We start from the raw sequence: 21,949 nt of genomic DNA on the forward strand, positions 1-21,949 counted from the left end.
TTTTAAACCAAAAAAGAAGAAGCACTTACGATCATCATAGGTGGTGGTGTCAGATAAGGAACTACTTTCTGATGGGATTATGTCTTCTGTGAATAAAAATAACTGCCTTTAGTATAACTGCACATTTCTACCATTAGAGTGAGCTCAATGAAGCAATTTTCAATGGAGTGTATCTGATTTTCATTTAGATAAATATAACTAATTACAGTGCACTGATAATTAACTGTTATAGGAATGGACTCATTTACTACAGAAGATAAAAACACCTTGGGTATTGCAGACATCACAATGGATTACAGTCATTCCTAAATATATGTGGGAGATGGTTCCAGGGTCATTCAAGGACACCAAAAGCTAAGGATGCTCAAGTGCCTTATATGAATGGCATATGTTCTTGTATGTTTTACTTTTTTTTTTGGTGGGACTGGGGTTTGAACTCAGGGCTTTGTACTTGCAAAGCAGGTGCTTGCTCTTGAATATTTTAAAACATCCTAGATTGCTTATAATACTTAATACAATGTAAGAGCTATGCAAATACTCATTATTATGTATTATTTAGGGAATAATGACAAGAAAAATAAAGGCTGTATATGCTTAATACAGAGATAAGTTTTTTTTTTTAAATAGTGAGTTGAGATTGGTTGAATCTGCAGAAGTGAAACTTGAGGATAAGAAAGGGACTAAATGTATTTCTTAAAAACAGAGATCCAGAGAGTTTTGACTTTAAATTAGTTTTCAGTGTTATCTCTACATTGAAAGAAAACTTTACCTTCCGCATTTATTTTATTTTACATTTAGTGCTTACAACCAATAACCTGGAAAAAAAATCATGCCATTTTTGTCACAAATGCTAGATGCTATGAGACAATAAATTTGAACTGTCATTTGAGAATCTACTAATAGTACAACTTATTTTTTTGACCTCTCTCTAAAGTAAAGGGCCTTTTCTTAATAGAATATAGACAGTTCAATTAGACCAGGATTTCTCAAAGCTGGCATTATTGACCTTTTGGACTGGATAATTCTTTGTTCTGGGGCGGTATCTTTGCATTGTAGGATTTCAAACCCACTCACTGGCCTAGGTAAATGCTCTACTTGAGCTACACCCTCAGCCCCAAAACCTCAATCTTGACAATCAAAATGTCTGCAAACACTGTCAAATATTCAGGGGACAAAATTTCCCTGAGTTGAGAAGCACTGAGTAGGAAACCCTGGGTTTAACTCTTGGTTTTGCCACTTATCAGCTGTGAGACCTTGGACAATTATGTCATCTGAGCCTCACTTGGCCCAACACTAAAATGAGTATAACAATAGGACCTATCACAGGGTGCGGAGATAAGCCACTGAATGCAGTGATGAGGTAAAGGTCTCAACCCAGCTCCTAGCACGTGACAAATGCTCAATAAATACTAGCTACACTTCTTACTCTCGTTACCCATACTTAGCCTTCTGGTTACAAGTGACAACCGTAATGTTCTGAGTATTACTGGTGCCTATCAAGTGAGACATAATGTGTTTAGTAAACAAATGACATCTCAAATGTGCTGATACACTTTTGCAAATCGTACCATACTCAGTGTCCAGTGCTTTGGTCAAAGGCTCTAGACAAATACAATATCTCAATGTAGCTTCAAAGCTATTAAGAAGGGAATCACTCCCTCTAATCTCAAATGTTAGTCTTTATCACAGCCAGACTATCTCTTAATTAGACACTCAGAGCCTGACAGTGAGGTGCCAGTATAGTCAGCTGTCAGGCACACTTTAAAAAATCTATCCAATATATCCTCAGCCACTGACACCATCTGTTCCCACATGTCAGTCACTGTTCAGCAGAACACTTGAATCCTGTACATGGCGGGGGTGAATAGGCTACAACAAATGGCTATGGAAGTTAAGTGCACATTAATCACTCATCTCTGTAGGTCCAGAATGGAGCAAGTGCCAAGCCAACTGGATGGCACATTTAGAGGCAAAGCCACCCAAAATTCTTCAGCTGGAGTTGACTGACATTTGTGCAGAGATGTCTACACATTCACTTTCCAAAAGCTATGTCTCCACTTCATAAATCATATGCCCCAAACCTGAGTCTGCTCTAAACCCAGTTACTATAATATTTCATCAAATCTAAGATGCGTAATTATTTTATGTCCCAGTAAAAAAAGAAAAGCATCACCAACTATGACTGTAATGTACTGCCCAGTGTAAGAGCTATCTCAATTCACAGATGTTAGCATGTGAAGGAAAAAAATAAGTCTCGGATTAAGAGAAATACAATCACATTTCAATTAGTGACCACATTTAAAAAACATGCCAATGTATGCATAAGACTAATTAGACTTGAAATCTACCTAAATGAGATTTCTCAGTTTACTTTTTTCCTGACTATGAAACTCATACAAACATGATGTTATAAATCTGGGAAACACAGAAGGAAAATTAAGTTACTTAAAATTTCATTAGTGTTTTGAAATCTTTCCAATCAGTCTTTGTGTATGCATGTTTATGTAAAGTTGGGATCACATTGTGGTTACAATTTGGTATCTCACCTTTCTGTATTCCATGTTTTATGACCATTTGCCTATCTTTAAACAGCCTGTATAAATAATAGTAATTATAAGACCTCTTCTCTATCCACACATATATAGAGATAGTTCCTTAAGAAAATGCAGGGTCTGCAACATTAAAAAGTCACTCAGAAACTACCAGGTAAGATCCAGAGCTCTTAGTACCCTGTGTTGTCAAAAGTATTCCTGGCAGTGACATCAGTCCAGTTAAAGGTGATTCTGTCTTATTATGGACCAGTATTTCTGAGAAAGCTCTTTTTTTCTTATGGGATTGGGATTTGAACTTAGGACTTTATACTTGCAAAGCAGGCACTCTACCGCTTAAGCCATACCTCCAATTCTGAGAAAGATCTTTTATCCTGGAAATTAATTAAAGGATATTAATATCAGTGAAAATCACTGAAAACCAAGCTTCCATGTTTGTAAGACTGAAATTTTTCAAACCATTTTTACTCTAAGAAACCTATTTTCATACTGTTTTTTCTTGTAAACATCTCACCAAATGTGCAGGTTTAGGAATACTAAACCATCACTGAGAGTATTCACTATGAGACTCAAATAACCTTACATTGTACTTACCTGGTAAAGTAACTGTTGCTTTCTGGCTGGGTTTCTTCCCACATCGAATTCGGTATTCGTTTATGGCATTTTCAATCTCCTGGAGCTTCTTCACTGCATCTGTGTAATCTTGCTTTCTTTTTTTCTTCACGGTTTTACAAAGGTCTGGCTCATTGGCAAGTTTCTTTGCAGCTTCAACCAGCTTTTGCTGTATTAGAAAATTGCTCTCCAGGTCTTGTAAAGTTGGATCCTGCATTTAGGCAATGGTACTCTGTTATTTTTATGGACACATACAGTCTCTCATGCTTCGACTAAAAAATAAAACTTTTTGTGCATCTTTGAATGAGATGCTGTTTGAGAATAAAATCTTCCAAATTTTAATACAATAGACATTTTCAGTACTTTCCGAGAAAGTAACACATCCTCAGCCATTTAACTTGAACTTCTCATTAGTCCAACCTCATCCCTTTTCAAGGAAGTAAATGACCTTTCATTCATTCACTTGGTTGGGTGTAGATCAGTGTTCAAAAAGACATTCTGATCTATGATCAGTATGTTATATTCAAATGTGGAGGTTTACAGACACAAAATTTAGGTTTGAGTCCTCTTTCTGGTGGTTCCTGGTTGCATGATTCTGAATATACTAGTTAATTTTTTTAGTGTTTCAGTTTTCCTCATTTGTAAAAGGAAGATAGTAGCTACCTTATAAAAGTGAGCTGAAGGTTAAATGAAATAATGCGTGTTGCATAGCTCAGAGCTCACTATGCAGGTAAGCACTCTATAAAGAGCAAGGTTTACTCTTTTATTGATGGGAACAGCTATCATTTTCTAAAGATAAGATGGTTAGGCTTCTACAGGAAACATGGAAAGGGTCATACTGTCTGAGGACATGGAAATGGGTTACCTTGGCTAACAATGACACTGGATGTTGTACAAATATTATCTTATTTGACACTCACTGCATCCCTCAGAGGGAATTTCCATCATCATTTCCATTACACAGGTGAAGAAACTGAGATCAGAAAACGAAACTTTAAAGAGATTAAACTATTTGCCAAAGGCTACTTAGGGATTTTTGTTTGTTTTTGCTTTCGTTTTTGTGAGCTGGGGTCTCCCTGTATAGCTTAGCCTGCTCACTATGTAGGCCAAGCTGTCCTTGAACTTGCATTCCTCCTGCCTCAGTCTCCCAAGTGCTCAGATTATACACGTGAGCCATCATGCCCAGGGGTACTTACTTTTAAGTGAGAGAATCTCATAATGACTTTCTTAATTTTTATAGTACTCATTCTCAATTGATAAATATTTGCAACTCAGTTAATATTTTCTATGATTTGAGGAATAAAATAGTGAGAAATAAACTCAGTTTTATCCTGGTGTGTATGTTATGTATGTATATTCTCCATTTCTATTGTTTAAGGTGAAAGTTCACAGTGATGACTCAAACACCCAAGACCCAGGCTGAGGACACTTAACAGACAGCTTCTCTGTCTCCTGCTCAGCGGGCACTCGTACCTCTTCACTTGGCAGTAAGTTGTCATCTAATTTGAACGCGGTCCCCACTCGCCTCCTGACTTGAGGGGGCTTCTCGCCTATGTTCAGTGGGTACTCCTTTGGCATTCTGCCCGTGAGCTCCTGTAACACAGGACAGGGTCAAGAATGAATAACCGACCTAGAACACAGCTGGACAGCACAATGTGGAGATCCCCAAACAGAGGACACTCACAGCCTCACGCAAACAGATCTTCTTTAGCTCTTCAACTTTCCTCAGGAGTTTTTCTTGCAATAGCTTCTCCTTCTTCTTGAGTTCCAGGATCTTCTCGCGCTTTTGCTCCTCACTGGCTTCTGAGTCTTGAGAACCTGGGGTGGAGGAGGGGCAGGGAGGTTTACACCAGGCTGTTTCCTTCCTTGCTGAAGGACAAAGACTGTCAAGCCAACCCTGCTATTAAATGCTAGTTTATTTCTTTTGTCCTTGTTTCTGAATATAATAAAAGGAAACCAGACAACATTTTCTCAAGCTTCTAGGCATGAAACAGAACGTGGTAAGAAAGTGTGCCTTTTATATATTTTGGCTCAGTCATTGTTAGAAGCAATGGTAAAAAAGCCTTACGTTTCAGACACCCAGGAAAATTTTCATTTTTTTGTAAGAAGGAGCAACTGTAAGATGTTCCCTGAGCTAGCTATTTTGAATATTCCTTTGAAAGGTAAGCAAGCAAGGCAAAGGTATGCTCTGTGTGAAGGAACATCATGCCACTTCAGATCTACAAGGGAATAGGGACAGGACAAGTCATTTTAGTGAAGTTACGCATGCGTAAGTGATAGGAGATTCCACTGAGGTCAAGGCCTGGTACTGCAGGGGATTGAGGGGATGTGTTCCTGCAGCATTTTATATTATATGAAAAACTAATCATTTGTATCCAAAACTAAATATTGAGAATAAGACCAAACAAAAACTGAATACTGGAATGGAATTTATGGGGAGAAAATGTCCTTTTAAAACACCCTCAGGCACTCCCTATCTCTGATCTTATGTCACTTACACAGCCCGATCATTTATAATTTAACTTTATTCTCTTTCATGTTAGTTTTAAATTGTATTCAAAGCTGTTGCATGCTGTAAGTTTTGATATTCTTTTTCCCCCTAGAATAATGGGTCAAAAGATGCATTTGAAAATGGTTTTGGACAAGAAAGAATTGAAAAAGAAAAGACAGATGACTTGCACTTTCTCTGATTTCAAGATGTTACCTGATGATACTAAGCTGCCATTGCTCGCCATGATGAACTGACTTTTTGCCTCCAGTGTTACCAGTTTAGAGACCCTTTGTGCTCCTGTCTCTGTCAAATCCATTGCAATATCGTCTAAACTTTTGGCTGAAGGAATTTTTGCCTATGAAGTAAACAACATTGAAATGGAATTAGCATGATGAAATGTATTTTACAGGACTGGGGCTGTGGCTCAGGTGTTATAGTGCTTGCCTAGCAAGCATGAAGCCCTGATTTCAAACTCTAGTACCATCTCCTCCCTCCCCTCAAAAAATTAAAATTGGTTTGCCAGGTGCCAGTGGCTCATGCCTATAATCCTAGTTACTTAGGAGGCAGAGATCATGAGGATTGTGGTTTGAAGTCAGCCCAGGCAAATAGTGTGAGAGACCCTATCTTGAAAAAAACCCACCACCAAAAAACGACTGGTGGAGTAGCTCAAAGTATAGGCCCTGAGTACAAGCCCCAGTACTGTAAAAAAAAAAAAAAAAGAAAGAAATGTAATTTTACACTAACATAATGATTAAGTCACTGTACAACAAAAATGTCAACACAGAGGACAATTTAGAATTTTTATATATTAAAGTGAAATTTCAGAAAAAAATAGGGCTGGTGACATGGCTCAAGTGATACAATAACTTCCTAGCAAGATCAAGGCCTTGGGTTCAAACCCCCCCCCAAAAAAAAAAAAAAAGAGAGAGAGAGAAATATGTAAGACAAATTTTGCATCTAAAATATTTCAGTAACTATAAATGATTCTGTCATGACATGATTCAGTCACTAGCTTTCAAATGTCACCAACAACCTCACTGGTGTACACACACACACACGCCAGTCTCACAACTTTTAAATTAGCTACAGATAGTGCCCATCTTTTAAATGAAAAACTAAAGCAGTTGGTAGTGCAGCAAAAAAGAGAAAGAAAAACTTTAAAAACCAAAAATGCATGTGTTTGCATGTTTTCTGAGATAGTTCATTTTCTGAGCAGAAAGCAAAAGGATGAGCGTTCATCCCTACGAAAGGCCTCTCCTGACTTACCTTGCTTTGCTTCCGGTCCAGGTAGAACTGATGCTGGCTAATGGCCATTACCCAGATGGACTTGATGAGGGAAGAGTTTGCATACCAGGTTTGCACAAACAGGCCACTTTGCCCAAAGGCTCTCCTAGACACTGAAATTCTGAAAGATTAAGGAAAGTCCTTGAATTGTTTGCTACTGGGTCAGCACCCTACAACATGTACCCAGGGAACAATGTTGTCAGAAATACCTTCCTCTCCATTGTTTCTGATGCACGTGATTAGGGTGAGGGGGCTGAGTTTCTGATTTTCTCCTTTTGTGACAAAACTAATCAGACTTAGGCACTCTAAGCATATCTTAAAAAATCATGTTCACACACCTCAAAAGTGGATAAGGAATGAGCCACAAGAGAGACTCTACAAAAACCTTCCTCTAGAAACCAGAAAGACATAGGCCAACACATGCAGTAGAGGATAAAGGTGATATTTTAAAGATACAGCAACTGTGACCCATGGGCTCAGCGCCTGTCACAGGGTGAGGACAAGTGTGTCAGATCTAAGTAGGTTTGGTCTGCTCTGCCATTAGCAGGAGTTGAACATAATGGTATTGCTAAAACATGCTGCTTGTGCACCAGATGAAAAGGGGAAGAAGGTGGGAGGGAACAGTGGAAGAGCAGGAGAAGGAAAGAGCAAGGGAGAGAGGGAGAAGGATGGGATGGAGGCAGAGAGGCTGTGTGGTGGTGGTGGGGGAGGGTACTAATGTTCTCTGTAGGAATCTGGCTTATCTCCTTGGTCATCTTTTGTCACATCTGTTTCCTCCCATTCCTCTGACCTCCAAACATCCACAAACGTTATCTAGGGACTGAGAAGCAACCACTTAAGAGCTTAGAGAATCCATGTTCTGCCCTTGATAACTTGACAACTTTTTTCTTTTTAAGGACCAGGAACACTCAAATTAAAAATGAGTAATGTATCTGAATAGTGTGTCTCTTAAGAAGTTACACAAATGGCCTGTAAACCCATAAACAGAGGCTCTGACCATCACAAGTCCTGAGGGAAATGTAGATCCAGATTAAGAAAACAAGAGATAACCACTTCACACCACCAGGATGGTTTTAAAGCATGTACACACACACACACACACACACACACACACACACACACATACACATACACACACACAAATTAACAAGCACTAGTGAGGATGTACAGACATTGGAACCATACCCACTGCTGGTGGGATTGTAAAACGGCCCAATGCTTTAAAAAATCTGACATTTCCCCTAAAGGTTAAAGATCGATACCATTGGGCCCCACTGTTCCACTCCTAGGTACAATCCCAAGAGAAGAAAGCTTGCATTTATTCAAAAGCCTGCACACAGGTATTCAAAGCAGCATCATTCATAGAGTGACTGGGACCATACAAAAATCTCTCATCCTTACCTTCGTGGATCGTGAACCTCAACAGCAAATTTTTTCTCACGGAAATATAAGTTCTCCAGCTGCTTCCATTGAAATAACTAAAAAATTAAGAGAACAGGAAAACCGCAGAGTTTTAATTACTCTTATTTTTACTAAGCCCATAAATCAGCTTAATAACCAAGTGATTTTACATTCCCAGGAAAGTACACTGATAGGTAAGCACAAATACATGACTCACTGACTTTTTACTAATCAATTACAACTCGAAACCATTTCATTCCTTCCTCTGACAGTAATCTTTACCTATTAGACTTCACCTCCCCAACAAATCTTCCTCGAACAATAAAACCAAGTTTGCCCAGGAACACGCATACTATTTTTCCCCTGACTCAACCACACAATAGGAAACCTGCACAGATTCCAGTAAGCATAAAAGCCTTCTGCTCAAGGAGGTAGATTTCTATGTAATTGGACAGATACTCAAAGGGGGCGTTTCAATAAGACCAGAGATTACATTTCAAACAAATGCAAAGTGAAAGTAAAAGAGAGCCCCCAAGCAGAGGTGACTGTGCTGGCATTTCTCACCTAGCAGAGTTCCCCTAAACGCCACAGAAGCAGAGCAGCAGAACTGGGGATCGGGGGGGGGGGGGGGGGGGGGGGGGGGTGAGGTGGGGTGGGGATGAGCGCTCAGCCACCCTCTGGTTTCTGAGCCTCAGCCCCCCTCTGGTTTCTGAGCCTCAGCCCCCAGTTTATGGAAAGAGACCCCAACCTCTTTGTTCCAACCTCTGATATTTGTGCTAGATTCAGTGTGACTTGCCAGCTTGTCAAAAACAAACTTTATCAGAAACATACATTTGACAACCACATAATTTGGTAAGAAGCAGCGCATTCACAGAACTGAGTCTGCCTTGATGTCTATTCCCAACCCCTTGTATTAACTAGACCTTGTACTAGCCTAAACTTTAGCAAGCTCTCAACTTGGACTTCACAGCCTTCTCTGTCCCCAGCCTTGAAAATGAGGGAAATAATAACACAGTGATTTCATTCCATCATTACATTCTGGCTGCATGTTAAATAATGTTCAAAGATTTTTAATGAACTTTAAAAATTGTCTCACTTCTCTGCAACATGCTATCAGCCAAACCATACAGCACAAAACCATTTCCTGAAGGACAGGAACTGAGACTTTTCACAAACATGTAACCCTGACAGAAAGGGACACAAGAAACTTAAGGTTTCTGTTCAAGTGCGGCCATGGGAGACAAATACTTGGACTGGTTCCTCGACCCCAACCAGTAAAATCAATCTGCACACACCGAGGACACAGCCCTTTACGATCCCGATCCGCAGCTGGCAATCACTACAACACTCATCTGGATTCAAAGAGAAATTAGTAAAAGCATAAAGCTACGTACCCACGTCCTACAACGTCTGCAGACTTGACACTGTCATTTCTTTCAATCCAGGAGTTCCAAAAACGGGTCCAAAACGTGAGCGAAAGCCCCACTGTTGTCTCTACCTTCCCCCCTACTGACGGCGGCGCTGGTGCCTTCTGAACTGAGTTTCATAAGACACTTACTTAGGTGTAACTTAATTTCACAAACTGAGCCTCCCACTTCTGATCCGCCACTGACATCAGCAACACTCCACCAGGTGACACCTCCCCAGACAACTACTTCCTCCCATTAGGGAGAGGACAGCCAAGTTCTCCCTGGCTGTCCTTTCCCAAGAAGATACTTTTCTGAAATGGGGCAGCTTAGACTGGGATGATCCTTCCTGGGAAATAAGTTGCTTTGAATCCAAGTACAAATTTCCCCAGAGGCTGTTTTAGGAAAACCTTTCTGCCCTGGTCTACTCAGCCCGCACATGAACAGGTTCTACAGGACGAGTGAGAAGGCAGCTCAGCTGTGTTTTCCTTTGCGGCCATTCCCACACACATAAAACCAGGCTCCACTTGAAACCTGATCTCTGAAAGCCTCCACCTCCCCCTCTTATCACTTACAAATGGGAAATACTAGTGCTTTGACTCCATTCAGCAGGCCACCCCACGTGGAGAGCAAATAGGCTTTCTAGAAGCAAAAACCCTATTTAAACAGTGAAGGGCTTCAACTTAGAGAATTTGAAATAATTAGATGACTACTAGGCTTGCTATGGGAACCAGATGGCCATTTGTTTCCCCACCAGAAATTTCAAAAGTTTATGTAAAATGGGATTTCAGATCTGTGGACTAGAAAGACTCAAACTGAGTTCCTAACAGTGGTGACCCTCAGGTATGATGTGTAAGGAGAAGGTACGGCAGAAAACTTCAGCACTACCTGTGTATTTTCTTTCATTAATAAAAGCAAGGTGAAGTAAACACCAAATATTAATAATTGTTGATTCTAAGTGGTTTTGAGGGTATTGTCATAATTCTTAGGACTTTTCTGTATCTCTATCTCAAAATGAAAATATTAGAAGATTATAAACTGGGTGCTGGTGGCCCACGCCTGTAATCCTAACAACTCAGCAGGCAGAGATCAGGAGGATCACAGTTGACTATCTTGAAAATACCCAACACAAAAAGGGGCTGGTGGGGTGACTCAAGTGGTAGAGCACCTGCATAGCAAGTGTGAGGCCCAGAGTTCAAAAACCAGTACTACCAAAAATAATAATAAAAAAAGTTTATATGGAATGAACATAAGTCAGTCTATTCTATACAAAAGTGAGATTCCACTTCCAAACTGATAGGGGGTCCCCCTTTATAAAGTTCACTGGTTATTGTGATTCTATCAATGTTTGCAGTTGCTACATAAATATTTCTAATTATGGCAGCACTTGATCTGGCTGGCAGCTGGATAGGAAGATGGTTTTTATTTTTTCTTGAAATGTCTGCAATCATTCTTCCATTGTGCTTTTTAAGTACTTTTGTGGTCTAACTTCAGAGGGATAGGGTGAAGCTCTCAAGTGGTGACCATGGCAGGTGAGAGAATTCATCTCTTGGAAGACCCTGGTGAACCTCTTCAGGCCACTGACCAAGGTATGTCCTTTGCCCTTAGCAAATCCTTAACTGAAAGGATCAACAGAGATCCCTCTGCGCAGAATGAGGTAGGGACTTCAGACCAATGGAGAGAAAAGTAGAAACTGGCTAAGGAAATAGCCACCCAGCCACCTGACTTATTGGGAACTCTGCATTAGACAACTAGCTTGTCATACACACAGTAACGAAGATGCTAAGTCACCTGAAAGATGAAGGAGGTTGTAGAATAACATGTTGCAAGTAAGGAAAGAGATCGCAATGCAAAGGAAGGCAGAAGGAAACAAAGTCTGCTTCACATTTTCATTTGGAGAAAAGTAATGCACAGCCTAACAGTAGGTTAGGACAATTACATATGAATGTCTATGCATACACAAAGACACTTGCAATTTTCCTATTAAAACAGGAATAAAAAAGAAAAGTCAGGCACCAATGGCTAATTGCGAAGCTGAGAATTCAGAAGATCAGGGTTTAAGGCTAGCCCAGACGAATAGTTACCGAACCCTGGCCCCCCTCCAGAACAATGAGAGTTAATGAACGGGAGGTATGGCTCAAGTAGTATATCCTCTGTTTTGGAAGTGTGAGGTCCTGAGTTCAAACTCCAGTTCCACCAAAAGAAAAAAATATATTTTGCCCAATCCCAAATTTCCATTCTTGAAGATTAAAAAAAGAAGAAAGTAAATGAGAATTATTTGCTTTGCAACACAAGAGTTAAGAGTATAAGGGCTAGTGGAGTGGTTCAAGTGGTAGAGCACCTGGCTGGGGAGCCTGAGGACCTGAGTTCAAACCCCAGGACTGCTAAAAAGAAAAAAAAAGCAAACCCCCAAAAAAAACCCAAAAAAGGGCTAAGAGTATGAAACCAAAACACTCATAAAAATGATCATATATAAGCTTAATAGCCATCATTAATTAGTATTTTTTTTATCATTTTAGTATTTATTTTTTAATATGGCACTCATTAGAAGCTATGAAATTTGAGAGAGCTTGTTTCTTTTCTTTTCTTTTTTTTTTTTTTGTAGTACTAGGATTTGAAGTCAGGCCTTTGCACACTTGCTATGTAGGTGCTGTATTGCTTGAGCCACACCTCCAGCCCTTTTCTTTTCCTCTGGTTATTTTGGAGATAAAGTCTCTCAGTTCTTGCCCAAATCAGCTTGGACTGTGATCCTCCTATTTTATGTTTCTGTCATTGCTGGAATGAAAGTGGCACGCCACCATGCCCAACTTCCTTACAAAGGCAGTTGAGTGAGTATCCCATCCCCCATGGTCAGCACTATCATTCCTGCATCCTGAGAAAGAGTTATAGGTCTGCATTCCTGCTCAGCCTAGGATGACAGGCGCGAGCCATCAGGTCCCAACTACAATCAGTTGTTCTTAGAGTATGTGCTGCTAATGACAAAAGGGAAACAGCTGTGAGATGAAACTAAGACTATTAATTAGGTCTTCCAGATTTGTTTCTATTTTATACTCATCTAGAGTAGTTAGCTGCGCCCTTTGGGATGAAAAGAAGGATGTAGATAACAAACTTGGATTACTTTGATATTGCAAAAGTAAATAAAGAGACAGAAAAAGTAGGAAGAACAACATAAATAATACTAAAGAGATAATCAAGAAAAAAACCTCAGGAAGAGAACATACCTTAAGGTCATTAATCATCTTATCTTAAAACAATGATGTGTCAAAAATTTAAAAACTAACAGAAAACCATGCTGCCATCAAATCCTATTTCGAAAGTGAACTTGTGTAAAATACTGTAATCAGAAAAAACTTCCTTTCAAAATCTTTAGATGTAAAGGAAGTTGATGGCTTTAGAATAATTTGCCACATATTATACTTTATTAAATGGATGTGCTGAATATTTAAGCCATTTTGTTGAAATCAACAATCAATATGTGGTTGATCTAGAAGTAGAAGAAATCTACTCTCCCCCAACTACAATGGTTTGTAAATATCTGAGGCTATCATCAAACAAAGGAAAAAAGACTATGAGGAAAAGCAGAGGGACTTAAAAAAAAAAAAAAGAGTCACATGTAGACCAGGAACTTTTGGAATCATTTATTTTCAATCAACAGGTATTTTTTGAGCACCTTCTCTAAGTACGATTCTGTTTTTGTTGCAGAATCATGAAGAGGTCCTCTCTCTAGTGGAGCCCACAGGAGCCAAGTGAATGACGCCCGACTGCCTCGGCTAGGATCTGGTTCCACTCCCTCTTGTGCTGTTTGGCAAGTTGCTTAACTTCCCTGAGCCTCAGTTTCCTGTTCTGTAAAATATACAATGCCTGCATCTGAAACCTTTAGTGAGATTACGTGTTGTGCTTAGCCCAGAGCCTGGCTCAGAATACACATTTGCTAAGTAGTAAAGCTCGATTTTGTTTGTTTCAAAGGACTCTGTCCATTTCTCTAATTTTATCAAACAGACAACAGCCACTTACGAGCAGAAACAGACCTAGAAACAGCTATCTGGAACCCACATCTGTCTTTGCAGTGAGAGGAAACAGCTGGGTTATTCTGTTGACATAGCTGTGTCACTCATGTCTCAAATTCTGTGAGTTTCAGGCTTTGTAAAATCCTAGTGCTGTATCTGTCAATTTCATAGGTGATTTCCTGATACACCCTGTAGGTAGGAAATCTGTTCACTGTCCCATACCTTGGAGGTCACAGATGAGGAGAGGGAGAGGGGGCACACCCCAAAGGCAGATGCATGGTAGCCAGCTCCCTCCTGTCTAGGAGCTCAAGTGGTAGAGCTCTTGCCTAGCAAGCTCTGTGCCGAGTTCAGAGCCCCATACAAGAAAGGAAAGAAAAGAAAGAAAAGAAAGAAAGAAAGAAAGAGCCCCAGAATGTACAAAAATGTTGAGGAGTGTGCACCTGCCCCTGGTAGGGGACCCCCTTGGGGGTCATGAAAGACCCAGGGAGAGCCTTTGACAGAAAAGGATCCAACTGTTTTTTAAATCTGACAAACTGAAAGTAGATGTCATCCAGGTTTAACACTAAGCAAGGGGGTAAATTCAACTGTGATATATTGTAAGAACTTTTGTAAGTGTCACACTGTACCCCGTAACACAACAATGATATAATAATAACAATAAAAAAGCTAAGCAAGAATAGGAACAACTTCACAGAGCTTGACTTTTTATTGCACTTGTGTTATAGGTTAATCATTTAGAACTCACCTGGAAATGACTAAATTCTGGATAGTCACAGCCAAAGTACATCAAACAATGACTCACCTAGGGTGATCCCCTGCTACCTGAGGCAAAACAAAATCAGAAGTACTGATCTATGCTTTTCTTTTTTTTTTTTTTTTCATGTTAAAAGGTTACATTTGATGAGTATACTCATCTGCACTTTGCACTGGGTTTTCCCAGCAACCCACATGCAGGGCTACTAGTTCAGTCTCATTCTGAAAAAGAGAAAACCGAGGCTCACAGAGTTAAGTACATTGACAAAGTCACATAGCTAAACAGAATCAGATCTGGGATTCAAACAGAGCCACAGCCAGGCTCTAAAAACCCCAAGGCTACCATCATAGCACCTGCCTTCCTTCGTTGGGGAGAATGCTCTGGGTATTTGTTAATTGCTTTTTTTTGGAGGGAGAAGGTACTGAGAATTGAACTCAGGGCCTCATGCTTGCTAGGCAAGCTCTGTACAATGCCCCCAGTTCTTTACCTTTTGTTTTTTAGATAAGAGTCTCATGCTTTTCACCTGAGCAGGGGTCAAACTGCAATCCCTCTACTTCTGCCTCTCAAGTAGCTGGGGTCATAGGCGTGAGCCACCACACCTGGCTTGTTTTTGAGATAGGGTCTTGCTAACTTTTTGCCTGGGCTGGCTTAGAACCTCTCATGTAGCTAGGATTACAGATGTGCACCACCACGCCCAGCTGCATTTTAAAATATTTTTAACAAAAGAAGAAAAGAAAAAAAGAAAGAAAGGAGGAAGGAAAAAAGAGGAATAATAGTTATACCCTAAATTAAAAAGGAAAGTAATTACAGCAACCATTGTGGGATAGGATTTTGAATCTCTTCAATTTTATTTGGACCAGTGATTCTCAACTCAAGATACTTTTTTTTGGCGGTACTGTGGCTCGAACTCAGGGCCTTCACCTTAAGCCACTCCACTAGCCCTATTTTTGTGAAGGGTTTTTTTTGAGATAGGGTCTCTTGAACTATTTGCCCAGGCTGGCTTCGAACCAAGATCCTCCTGAGTAGCTAGGATTACAGGCGTGAGCCACCAGCACCTGGCAGTTTTTTTTTTAAAGTGTAAAGTGGGAGAGTTTATTGAGAGAGAAAAGTGTAAAATGGGAGAGTAGAGTTGGGGAGGGGGGCCCCAAGAGAGGGTGCCCATAATGATGTTTTTATACCCTACCCCCTCAACCCCAGGAGAGTTCTGGTTATCACCCTGGAAGTGAGGGTGCTGACATGACTGCTGGACACCCTAAGGACAAAGGGACAGCCCCACAGAGAAAAGGTCAATACTGCCGAGACTGAGAAACTCTGACTTAGAGGACAATATGTGGTATACCCAGTCTTCAGTAGATGGAATGCATTGATGAGGATGGAAAAAAAAAAAAAAGAAAACTGATGTAAAATAATGAATTTTAGCTGGGTGCTAGTGGCTCATGCCTGTAATCCTAGCTACACAGGGGCAGAGATCAGGAGGATTACAGTTCAAAACCAGCCTGGGCAAATAGTTCATGAGACCCTATCTTGAAAAAACCTATCACACACAAAAAAACCATGGGTTGGTGGGGTGGCTCAAGTGGTAAGCAAGCCTGTCTAGCAAGCGTGAGACTCTGAGTCTGAGTTTAAACCCCAGTGCAGAAAAAAAAAAAAGATAATGAATTTTGGAATTCTATTTCTTTCAATGAGATAATGCCTTTAGGGACAAATGATTGCTCAGATTGGTTCCTAAGTACAAATGTTACTGCACAGGAATCATGTTAGAAGGGGCCCTGCTAACAGTATCAGCTTTGATTAACTATCAGGTCTGAACACAGCCACGTGGTACACATTGCAGGAATTATTTTCTTCTGACATGATAACATAGCCTCATTCACATAAAGCAATGCATCTTAAATGCAAGGAATAAAACATGTTGGGTATTTGCAAAAAGTTTAGATAAAAACGTGCTGGGTGCTAGGCAATGTGTAATAAAAAAAATGGTTTTTTTTGATGTCTAAAGGATATCATCTCACCCAAGCACCTCCCAGTGCTAAGCTAATGATTTCCTGTTAGGCTTGCAGGACACTACTCACTGCATTTGTGCAGCACAACCAGGGCTGGCCTGCTGCTCTTAGGTGCTGCATACTTTCTTCTTATGGGTTGGTATCTTGTCTGTTTATTAAATCCTTTTAAGAAAAGACCTAACTTTCTTTCCAGATGGACTGCTGGGTGCTTAACAGCAAGGACTGTAGCTTTTCCCTAAAGTGAGCTAAAGAAAATTAGGTGCTAGCTTCAGGGCCCTTGTAATGGGCTTGGAGGTATGGCTCAAGCAGTAGAGCACCTGCTTTGCAAGTGTGAAATCCTGAGTTCAAATGCCAGTCCCATCAAAAAACAAAAAAGAAAGTGTTCAACAAATGTTTTTCCTGGGAAAACATATAATCAAGCATATTACACGCTATTGTCAGAAATGTGTAAGGAAGGGTGAATTTGATGTCTTTAGCTTATGACTAAAACCTTGCTACCAAAAAAAAAAATAGATGTCCCAAACCTGTTGATCACTGGTTACGAGTGAATAAAGAAATCATAACTGTTTATGACTCTTCATAGAATGAGCTGTCATCATTGCTAATTGCTGTTCTCTGCATTCAGGGTAGTCAATTCTATTCAAAACTTACCTTTCATTTTTCTTCACGTTAACAAACAATCCAGTCACTTATTAAATACCTAGATACATCAAGGAACAGACGATGACCAGTACCTCAGAGCATTCTGTCAATGCACAGCCATTTATTTCTTTCTCTGCTCAGAGCATCTGCCAGACTACAGGACATTCTCTGTCTTGAAGCTCTAGCTCTAACTATAGTCTCCTCTCATTTACAACAAGCCTACTGCCTTTCCGTCAGTACACTCTAGACTCTAACTAGAACAAGCCACTGGTATTTATAAGCATCTTGCTCTTCAGGTCTGAGCTTAAATGTCACCTTTCTTAGCGAGGACTTCCCTGAAGACACCAATGCCCCTCTCCCATTCCATTACTGTCCTTTCATTTTGTGTGTTTCCACCAGAGGCAATTCAAAATTAATAATTATGTCTTCATTTCTTGGCTTGCTTGTTTTTCACCGACCTCTAAAAGACTTTAAAAGAAATAAATACAGTGTGACAGAAATGACTTATCTCTCTCAGGCCTATTTTTGTACTTCCTTTTGGCAGCAGAACATCTTCAGTTGGGTCTTTGGCCATGGCCACCCACCTAGAGACAATACTTCTAAGTCTCCCTTGAAATGAGACATGGTGACTTCACGAATGATCAAGGGGCTTGCTCTGGGACTCTTTCCACCTTCTTCAGCAATACCCAGGCAAATTTTGGAACATTCCTCATGTTAGAACTGTTCTGTGATTATCTATAGGAAGGGGAAAGAAATTCCATAGGCTCTAGTATGCTTGCTATGAATTACAGTGTAGGGAAACATATCTACTCAGTGAAAAAAATTCCCTAACTCATAGAACTCTGTGAGATACAGAATAAACAGAGTTATTTGAATATGATACATGAGAAAATGAAGGACCAGAAGGGTTAAGTGCCACTTCTAGGTCAGATAGCTGGTCAGTGGGAATGCAGAACTGGTTCCTATTTCAAATCCATGCTGTAGGACTAGAGTTTTCCACCCATTGGCTCTGCAGGTTTAATAATCAGATTGATTATTGGTGTGACTGAAGCTTAATTACACACTTTACAAACAGGATGGACAGGTCTCCAGAGGACATTTTGTAATCCAATCTTTCTCTTTCACACCATACTTTATTTGTATTAATGTAGAAAATGTGATTAGATACATACGTTCTCCTCTCCCCGCCCCCCTCCCCGGTTAACCTCAGCTAGAACTGAAGCAGTATTAGAAGCACCTTCTGATCGAGGTCCAGGATAAGAAGTTGGTGGTAGAAAGATCAAGGCCAAGATGGCTAAGGGCCATGGTTAAAATAAGCAAGTCACTGCCTTTAAATAAAAGAAACCCTGTAGTTTTATGACAAGGGAACAAGAAGGCTTTTGTGGTTGTTACCTAATTCATCTGGCTCTAGGTATTAGGGAATTCCACCAGTTTAAAAAAAAAAAAAATCTGTTAATTGAAGGCCAAGAACCTTCTCCCAGCTTCAAAGGTCCTGGGGTGACAGAGTTCTTCACAAGACTTTCTTAGCATGTTACAGTGCAAAAAGATGTTAATCATCAAAGGCACTTCCTCCCAGGATGGTCTAGTTAGGACCTTGACTAGCACGCCATTTCATTCACCACCTCTGTCACCTGACAGGCCCTTGTTTTCCCAGGTGAAATTTTTGCCTGAGGGATACCAGTCAGTCACAAATATACTTAGCCAGTGGGCGTACTGTCTACTTCTTTACAAAGAACAGATATTTTTTCTGGAAACTCTAAAAGAACAATGAAAGCCTGCAAGAGCAAAAGTTGTTTTTTTCTAAAGTAAAACTTTAAAAGTAAACAAAGTAAAACTTTAAAAGTTTTACTTTTAAAGTCCAAATGCCCTGCCATTTGGATCTGAGTTTTGGCATGTTTTCACCTTCCATAAGAGTTTGCAATACACATTTCATGCATAAAGGGAGGATTCAAAAGTAAAATTGCTTATGATCTAAATTTTAATTCTCTGAATATTTGTGGTTTGTAACTCAGGATTTAACTTTTTTCTCTTCATATGCATCACACCTTTGGGCATTAGGGTTAAGGGATTAGGAGAAGGGTTTAAAAATCTCTGAGAATAAGGACTTCTTATTTCACCAGGACTGTGAATTTTGGGTCCTCTCTACCTAAACAGTGATCCAAAGGTAGTTCCCATACACTCTTCAATTGACTGCCTCCTTCACTCCCAGTTCCTAGTGATGACTGTGTATCAGGTGTGGTACTAAATATAATCCAACTTAGTTCTTACAGCCACCCTATACAGGTAGCGGTGTGACCATTGTGTAGATTAGGAAAGCAAATTTAAAGAAAAACCAAATAACCTGCCCAAGGGCAAACAGACATCAGGGACAGGGTCTGGGATGTCCTCCCAAACTCTCACCCTGCATTATTTATTGTATACACTGATGGAAACAAATTTTTGGCCTCCTGGACAGACAAGAAATCTCTACAGCTAAGATGAAGGGCACTACCTGGGCGCTCTGGTAAGTAAAACAATCACAGTGCCCTGTATACACAGGCAGTAATCAACACACTGTCTAAAAAGGCTGGCAGGCCTCTGTTGGTGGATCTTGGAACATCCCTTTTTAAAACAGCCTTTTGGATCTGTCCGTATGATTCTTAGTAAATCTTCCTCCTGGCCTGCTTCTAAACCACACTATAATAAGATAGGCATGTGGCTACAGAGGCTGGGCATTTGTTCCACTGGAGTTGGCAATAGGACCTTGATTCCTGCCTGACCACTGATTAACTTGCTGCATGCCCAGGCCCATACAAGCAGCTGAAGTCTGATCCTTCTATCATGTCAGTACTCCCAGCCCTTTAAGTTATTCTTAAATTGGTTAAACTGGGCTAGGAAAGGTCTAGGAAATGGGAGCTGCTCTCCAGTAAGCTCAAGTTTTTAGGGCACAGAAAGTAATAAGGATATGGAAGCAAAATCCATTGTCAAAGAAAGCAGGAAGCAAACAATGGAACAGAGTGGACACCTCCTAAAATAATGGAAAAAGAGACAGCAAAAAAAAGAGTGGCATGTCTTGAACATGAAAGAGGAAAACTCTGCAAGTGGAAAAAAGGAAGTGGCTTCTGACCTTTGTCAAGGGTTGGAGTGAATGCGCCACCTGACTGTGATCAGTGTCAAGCAGTATATACCGATTTTTATGAAGCTGTGAATGTAAAGAAAGGCTTGTGAGTCACAAGCCTAGGAGAGGAAATTAGTGTAATATTTACTGTGTGGATTCTGACTCACTGCTATTTTGGGAGAAAATCTGATTGCTTTCTTTGGGGTGCATTTACTTTCTGAGGGAATTGCAATCTTATCAAGCCATGTGAGGTGAGAAATTACTTACAAGATGATTTAAGTTATATTTTATATGCAAGATTCAGAAGAGCCCAGCAAGACTCCTGAATGTTATTTCTAGAAGATTCAGGAGGGAATTAAATTAGCAAAAAAAAAAAAATTATATATATATATATATTAATATAGGTGAAGTCTATCTTAAAAATACATGATAGGCAATAGTCTATGAAGTGGATATACTTAAGTTAGGATTGGATTGCCTTGGCTAGGATTCTTTATTATGCTCTGCAACCCCTCCCCCCATTCTGTGCCCTCCCCATAAAAACCGTAATGTCCATGAAAAGAGAATTGGTTAAATAAATTATGTGTGTCCACTAGCTTTCACTAGATAATGAAAAGAAATTGGTTTACAAGTGCACTGGACAAATACAGCATGGTATGGAACAGTGTGTTGTAAGATTTCTCTCTTTGTAAAGTCTAAATGAACCAGGGTCAGTCTCTTGACAGTGGTTCCCACAGGGCAGAGGGAGACTGAAGAAAGACTTCTGCCCTTGGGACTGGTAGAGTCGCTCAAGCGGTAGAGCACCTGCCTAGCAAGCGTGAGGCCCTGAGTTCAAACCCCAGTACCACAAAACAAAACAAAACAAAACCCAAAAAACAACCCTTATAGGGTTAGGGAGGGGATGGGGGAAGGGAGGAGAAATGACCCAAACATTGTATGCACATATGAATAATAAAACAAAACAAAAAAGACTTCTGCCCTAACAGACATTTCTAGTGTTTGCTTTTGGTGTTTTACGATGAATATGTATTACCGTTGGTTAAAAAATAGGTAATTATAAATGAAAATGACTAGAAAAATATTTTTAAAAATTGGGTGTCCTTCATTTCTACTGTTAAATTAGAAAATTTGGTATTAAGAATAAATTGTCAAATATAAGCAGAAATAACATTACTCATATTTCTCCTGGAAATTAAGTATGTATTTCTCACATAAATTGATTTTGCATATGGAAATAAAATGCTAATTGCATGACTTCATATGTGCTCTCGCACTCTCTCAGGGCCCTGTGCTTGTTAGGCAGGTGCTCTACCACTTGAGCCACTTCCCAGCCCCACACATGTCTCTTTTGTCCCTTGTACAGGTTGATACTGATTGTTGAATGAAGCCTTCTTATTTTCATTGATAATTTCTGATAAGACGCCTCAGTGCCAACTAGTGTGGCCCAAGAGAGTTGGATCAACATTGGAAAATGGGCCATGATCTGCCCAAGGCCCAAGGCCATCCTTGTGTTATGTGTGTTAACATTGCAACCATAAAAATGTGACAAGAAGGGAGACAGACATAAGTGATAATAAGGAAGACTGTGAGCATTGACTGACATTAGAAAGACATTCAGAAGATGCAGAGTGGTGTGGAATGATTCAGGGCTACTTTATGAAGGACAGAGCAAGAGACAGATGGGCGTGATAGCAATTATTATT

General features: G+C 40.0%; 1 protein-coding gene across 5 annotated transcripts in view; it reads right to left on the bottom strand.

The window, feature by feature from the left end:
• Positions 1 to 21,949, bottom strand: part of Frmd4b (FERM domain containing 4B) — a 310,928-nt gene that overhangs the window by 15,274 nt on the left and 273,705 nt on the right. For all 5 annotated transcript variants that reach the window (XM_074044207.1, XM_020171320.2, XM_020171322.2 and 2 more), the window contains 7 exons: positions 8,338 to 8,414; positions 6,919 to 7,057; positions 5,866 to 6,007; positions 4,846 to 4,979; positions 4,635 to 4,754; positions 3,144 to 3,372; positions 30 to 86 (listed from right to left, as the gene is read on the bottom strand). In XM_074044207.1, the coding sequence (XP_073900308.1) occupies positions 30 to 86; positions 3,144 to 3,372; positions 4,635 to 4,754; positions 4,846 to 4,979; positions 5,866 to 6,007; positions 6,919 to 7,057; positions 8,338 to 8,414 (898 nt within the window). The remainder of the gene's footprint in view (positions 1 to 29; positions 87 to 3,143; positions 3,373 to 4,634; positions 4,755 to 4,845; positions 4,980 to 5,865; positions 6,008 to 6,918; positions 7,058 to 8,337; positions 8,415 to 21,949) is intronic.

The sequence above is a fragment of the Castor canadensis genome, chromosome 10 (assembly GCF_047511655.1).
Source record: "Castor canadensis chromosome 10, mCasCan1.hap1v2, whole genome shotgun sequence".
NCBI classification, from domain to species: Eukaryota; Metazoa; Chordata; class Mammalia; order Rodentia; family Castoridae; genus Castor; species Castor canadensis.